The sequence below is a fragment of the Dipodomys spectabilis genome, unplaced genomic scaffold (assembly GCF_019054845.1).
Source record: "Dipodomys spectabilis isolate Male_0828 unplaced genomic scaffold, ASM1905484v1 ptg000436l, whole genome shotgun sequence".
Taxonomy (NCBI): domain Eukaryota; kingdom Metazoa; phylum Chordata; class Mammalia; order Rodentia; family Heteromyidae; genus Dipodomys; species Dipodomys spectabilis.
The window spans coordinates 1,314,107-1,320,685 of NW_024871113.1; the positions used below are offsets into that span (position 1 = coordinate 1,314,107).

The 6,579-nt window shown below is 51.2% G+C and overlaps 1 protein-coding gene across 1 annotated transcript; it reads right to left on the reverse strand.

The window, feature by feature from the left end:
- Positions 1-1,228: 1,228 nt before the first annotated feature.
- On the reverse strand, positions 1,229-6,288 carry Nkx6-1 (NK6 homeobox 1). The gene is made up of 3 exons (XM_042668431.1): positions 5,520-6,288; positions 3,642-3,814; positions 1,229-1,518 (listed from the first exon to the last, which is right to left on the reverse strand). Exons 1-3 carry the CDS (start codon positions 6,190-6,192, stop codon positions 1,252-1,254), a joined length of 1,113 nt encoding a protein of 370 aa, XP_042524365.1. The 5' UTR covers positions 6,193-6,288; the 3' UTR covers positions 1,229-1,251.
- Between the last annotated feature and the right edge of the window lie 291 nt (positions 6,289-6,579).

Here is a 6,579-nt window from a genome sequence, read left to right on the forward strand (position 1 = left end):
TAGTTTTGACTTTTATTATTTCAGATCTCTGATGAGATCCAATGATCTTCACCCTTTCGTTCAAGGCAACAAACATCTTCAAACTGTTTTGCTTTGTTTTTTTGTTTTTGTTTTAATTTGATTTCTCCTTTGAAACAGAAAGTGCATTACATTTAACTGGTCTTGCCAAGGGATTTCCTTCTCTTTACAAACCGAATTCCTCATATAAATTAATAAACGTTAAAGAGGCTAATATATCGCCGGTTATTAGCGGTTTTTTTTAAAAAAAGAAAACAATGTACATATTCTATAGTATTTTTATGATACAAAACACTTTCAAATTCAATTACAGCAACTAAATGGATTTCTTTCATGTTCTGACCCAGAGCGGTTGTAACAATTCCCACCGTTTACTTTTAGCACGCATTTTTATTTAATCAGAAAGGAGTTAAATTAAATACGAGCTATTGTAGCCCCTCCCTCCCCAATACTTTTCTTTAAATCACTAATAAATACCAACAAACGACTGTGCAATTTCAGCGGAGAACAGAGAGACAGGCGTGAGGCCCCCCCGGGGTTCCCACGTCTCCAGCGTCGAGTCCCGAGGGCGGGGCCCGGTGCAGGTGTGGAGGGGGGGGGTGGAGTGGGGGTGAGGGACGGAGCCGGAAGAGGAAAGCGGGGAGGGGGGGAGAATGAGAACATTCTTTTCTAAGTTTAAAAGAACCAGGGAGTGCGATCTATGAGTAAGTAGCTCTCCAACGAGAAGGCAGGACGTCCAACTTCTTATACCAAGTTAAGAAAACAAAAGGCGTTTTACATTTTTAAATATTCACAATAAAGTAACTTCTAGTCAGTGTGACTCACGATTTATTTACACAGAGCCTTCAACAGGTTACTTTAGTCGGCACAGCAGTGTGTGGGAATGGGCACAGTCATCCCGTGGGTGGCCCGGAGGTCCCCTGTGCCCTCAAAACACCTCTCCACGACCGGCCACTCGCTGGGGCAAAAGCGGGAGAGCAGAGGGTAGGGTAAGGGGGAGCAGACTGGGCGCCTGCGGCGGGGAGGGGGGTGGGTGGATGTGGGGGGGAAGGGGTCCCCAAAGGGGCTGGGGTCCCCCGCAGGGCAGCGCGCTCCGTGGGCTGGTTTTGCCTTTCCTCAGCCCGCAGTCTCTCTCTCCCCTGCGCTCCCCCCGGCCTCGACGTCTCGCTTAGAAAAATAGATATGTACATCTCAGAAAATACTTGGGGCGGCGTTCGCCGGCGGGGCGCGCGCTCAGGACGAGCCCTCGGTCTCGGACGCGTGCAGCAGGAGGCCGCCGCCGCCGCCGCCGCCGCCGCTGGACTTGTGTTTCTTTAGCAGCTGCGTGATCTTCTCGTCGTCCGAGTTGGGATCCAGGGGCTTGTTGTAGTCGTCGTCCTCCTCCTCGTTTTCCGAGGTCCCCTTGAGCCGCTCGGTCTCCGAGTCTTGCTTCTTCTTGGCCGTGGCCATCTCGGCCGCGTGCTTCTTTCTCCATTTGGTCCGGCGGTTCTGGAACCAGACCTGCAGAAGCAGACCAGAGGAGGGTAGGGGTGGAGGGACGGGGGTGTGGGGGGGGGGTATAAGGGAATTTAAGGTCGGGAGATCGAAGCCTGACGTTCAAACCCAGGTCTGGAGGTCCCCCCGCCTCCGCCCGTGGGTCCCGCATGGCCAGCCAGATCTCCCCTATTTGGGCCTTCAAAGTCAGGCTCCCTCGCTACAGGTTTGTCCAAGTCACCGGTACTAACACATGGACTGCCGTTACCATAGTGATAGGAACACAAGTGGATGGAAGTTATCACCAAGTGACTCCTCAGAAAAGTTATTTATATATATATATATATATATATATTTTAAAAAAGCAGCGCGCCGTTTGGGGAAACTTAAAAATGAGTTTTGGGAAACTTAAAAATGAGTTTTCCCTAAAAAAAAAAAAAAAAGCTTTCTCGTTAGAAAGTAGAAAAGGTTTTCCTCTTCATAAAGTTCCTCCCCCCCCCCCCCCCACGGAACTTTAACTTTCCTGGATTAAGGAATTGCCTTAAGGTGATCAGGAGGAAAAGACACCGCATTTTCCCTAGTCACTTTTCTTTTTCACTTTTGGACTTGTGATTGTTAGACTCATTTCTGGCTTGAACCTACACAAGCATCATATGTAAATTCCCTCAGTCCTCACAACCTTGCATGCATAATGTAGTTTCCAGCTAAAATACAAACCTCCACACACTCATATGAAAGTATTTAATACTTGAGTTAAAATCATCACAGTCATTTGGTGCTCTTCCTCTTTTTTCCCCCCCAGGTCTTAATATTTTTCATTAAAAAAGTAAAGTTGTAATTAATTGTGACAAAAGAGAAAAATTTTCCAGTTACACCATTTTTTATCATGTCCATACTTTCTAATACATTTTAATATTGTTCCTGCCCAAGTTATTCATTTTATATACAAATATATTAAGCCTATTCATATTTGACACATATTTTAACTTAAAGTGAGAAGCAACCAGTTTTCCATAGATATTGAATTAATTTTTATGCTTCTCATCTGTTATGTATTTATCTACAGAATCAGAATTGTTAAGAACGTAATTTTTTTTATAGCTATACTAAGTCACTTTCTTGCATACAGGGATATTTACTGTGTCAAATAAAGATCCTCCAGGTCACATTGGTAGTCTCTGTACCAGCCCACTGCAAAAATAATTTTAAATGTGATGGCACTCTAATGGCCACATTTAAAAAAATAACTCCTAAAATGTATTTTATATGTTGTCCAGAGGGAAATACTCTCTAGCCAGAAGACATGGTTAATATTATTCCTACTCAATTTAGAGAGCACCAGTAGAGCTAATGAGAACGTTCACCTCCAAAGAAACAAATAAAACGAACTGAAAACAAAAAGGAGAAACAAAAGAGATTTCTGAAAATACTGAAAATTCTGAAAAGGAAGCTATCAGACTGAATGTACTCAGCTAGTTCAGTCTCTTAATTTTCAGGGAAGGATTTCTAAAATTTGGTTTCCTAGAAATGCACTGTACAACTCAATTACCAGCAAAGTGACGTTTTAATTACAACTTGTTATAAACTATCTTAAATCTGTTGATGACAAACTTGTTTTGAACAGAATTCAATCCTATAATAATCTTAATTTCTCGTTTGGAAAATGACTATTCAAAAGAAAAAGAAAAGAACAGTTTTATCCAAGCTAATTGGTAGATCCGGTGATTGTATTTTTTTTAATCTGCGAATTAGAAGCAATAAAAATGATTATCTACATTATGGAAGCCAAAACTAAGGTATCTTCACAGAATAAATAGAAGCCCTCTACACTGGCCTGATGTATTCACTGAGCTGATATTTCGGGAATGCTTTTATTCTCTTATAATGATGACTTCCCCTAACACAAGCTGCTATCTAGATAAACCTAATTTCAAAGGCGGGGGGGCTTGGATCCTTTTGTTCGTCATTGGTGCTCTCTCGCAAGACACCCAGTGCCTTTGTAAACCGCAACTCTCCTCTCTCCCCTCACTGTCTCTCCCGGTTCCTCTGAGCGCCGCCCCTTCACGGCAATTTACTGAGTTGGGGGTGTAGGGCTGGACTCGCTCTCCTTACCACCTGGCCCGTCCCTCGGGGTTCCCTGGTCCACTCACCTTGACCTGACTCTCTGTCATCCCCAGCGAATAGGCCAAGCGAGCTCTCTCGGGCCCAGCCAAGTATTTCGTTTGCTCGAAAGTCTTCTCTAGCGCAAAGATCTGTTGGCCCGAGAACGTGGGTCTCGTGTGTTTTCTCTTCCCGTCTTTGTCCAACAAAATGGATCCTTGATCTGCGAGAAGCGATAAAGGAGAGAAGAGTGGAAATAATTGGCTACAAGTGGCTCCACGGGGGTGGGAGGAAGCAAAATGAAACACACACACACACACACACACACACACACACACACACACACACACACACACACAATGTTCTGATGAGAAAAGAAAGCTTGGTCCCGACGCGGTGTGGCTCTTGGAGCCCAGTGTTTCAGTATTTCACTGTTTTAAACCCAACATGTTTATTGGTTTTTTTTGCTTTTGTTTGTTTGTTTTGGGGGGATTATTTTTAAGCTGGGTGGGTGGAGAAACTGTAATTACCTTCTACTCAACATCAAGGCCAAAGAGCTACAGAACCTACTTGCTGGAGTTAGCTGGGCAGAATCCAAGCCGGGTTACTTTGAGGAGTTCACCGACAGGAAAAAAGCCAGTGTCTCTCCTTTGGGTGCGCGACTGCCTTGGGCTTTTTTTCATTAGGAAATCAACAGTTTTGTTTTACTTTGCTTTACTTCCAACATTCCCTAACCTGCGTCCAGGCAACAAAGGCGCCTTGTTTTTTGCACACAATAACTTTAAATCGCCCCAGAGTCTAACGCCACTGGCGGCTGGAGGGGGGAAAGGGGAGGAGGCACTGTCTTTGTTGGCGACCCCTACACAGCTACCAGAAAGATACAATAGTGTCTCCCTGACACCCCAGCGGCCCCTCCGCTCACGTCCTGGGGCTTCCCAAGGGAGCTTCTCACTTGGCTCCCGCGACTTGTACACTTACTACGTTCAACCTCACGAAAACAGGTTCTGAGACTTGGGGATACTTTTCAGATCTAGCCAGCAGCAAAGTAGAGCTTGGACAGGGGAACTCAGGTCGGGTCCTGAATGCCACCTGGGGGGTGGCAGCCTCTGCAGATCGATTGGCCTACTCCCCGGAAAACTCCCGAGAGCTTGGGGCCACTCCCGATCTCAGGCAAGATACTTGTGGGATGTTAAGTTTCCCTAGCCTGGGGTTTGTCGCTGCGTTGTTCCGCTCACTCCGTGTTAGGAAGTAAAGTAGTAAGTGTGCGGAGACCTCACCTGCCCAAGATAGGGTGGAGGGATGTGGGAAAGTGCTGGCCCAGCATGAAGGGCGGCCTCAAGCCCCCAGGCATCGCCTGGCTCGAGGAACCTCTTGCCTGTCTTCAGTAAGCGCCTGGTCGGGCAGGCGTGGCACAGGCGGGGACAATCCGACCGGAGATCTGCGCGCAAAAGCACGCACTTACTCTGGCCGGCGACCGCCGCCGTGATACTCTAAGGAAGCACCGATTTGCAGAAAGGCAGGGCTCAACCTGGCGGTAGCACAGTGGGGCTGTGGCCGTCCGGAAGGAGCTGGAAGAGCGGGGATTTCGGGTAGGGCCTTGGAGGCCTTTCCCTCCTCTGGGGTCCTGGCTGGGCCGTTTGGGAAGCATCGGGGGATGGGGGGGGGGGGGGATCTCACGGGAAAGACACTACGCTGGGTTGTGCAGGGTTGGCCCAGACATGTCCAAATTTGGGGGAGAGTAAGGAGCTTGGGTGAAGCCACCAGAGCTCAGGAAGGCGTGGAGCACTGGCTAGACGCCCTGGGCCAGGCGAGAGTGTATGTTTCTGTTACCTGCCAAACTAATGGGGCAGGCAAGAGGTGGAACCGACCCGGAGCAGGCAGAACGAACACAGTGGTCAGGGACCGGGTCAGGGGCGATCGGTACTCACGAGGGGTACAGGCCAGGCGCGCGTCCCTCCAGGGTGGGCTCTGCATCACTCCCGGCCAGAAGATGGGCGTCCGGCCCGGCAGCTCGGCCAGTGGTTTGGGGTACCTGCCCACCGCGGCCACAGCGGCGGCGCTGGGGCTAAAGTAGAGCCCCGGCGGCGGCGGCGGAGGGCTCAGGCTGCTGAAGCGGGGCAGGCCAGCCAGCAGCCCAGCTGGCGAAGAGGCAGCGGCCGCTGCTGCGGCTGCGGCGGCGGCAGCGGCAGCCGAGGCCGAGGAGGCAGAGGCGGACGAGGAAGAAGAGGAAGAGGAGCCGGAGGGCGAGGCGGAAGGCAGGGCGGCCCCCGAAGCCACGGGCATGGAGGGCCGGCTCAGGATGTCGTTGATGCCGTGCGGGGTGGCGGCCGAGAGCTGTTGCGGGGGGCTGCCCAGGGACGACAGTCCCCCCGCGGCCGGGGGCTTCAGGCCACCTGGATTGTGGGCACCCAAAGGCGGGGAGGGCGATGAGGACGAGGAAGAGGAGGAGGAGGAGGAAGGGGGCCCCGCAGGCAGCGGGGGGTACGCGGCGGGGTACAGAGGGGTCTTCATCTCGGCCATGCTGTGCAGGGCGGCCAGGGGCGGGCTGCTGAGCAGGAAAGCGCTCTGCCGGGTGCCCTCCATCGCCCCCACCGCTAACATCCCACGGCCAGGCCGGAGCCCGCAGCCGCGCAGCGACGGCGCCGGCCCGTTCCCCGCGCCGGGGTAGGGAAGCCGCGAGCGCTTAGGGCGCAATGGAGGTGTCTCTGGGGGCACTCGGGGGCGACCTGCCAACTGTGCCCAGAACGCTGGCGCCCACGGTTGCAGTCCGAGCTGCGCAGCCGACAAGTCCGAACCCGCCACGCGAGACGCGGAGGGTGGTGGAAACAATCGGGTGTCCAAAAGGGGGTTCAGCGATCTTTGCGCTCCCAGAGTCTTGGATTCAATCCCTAAGTCGTCTTCTTCAAGCCTCAAAGTCCGCTACTTCTCATCTTCTTTCTTCCTCCCGCCAGGGCAAGACGCAAGCAAGCCACCCCCGGCCGGTCCCCG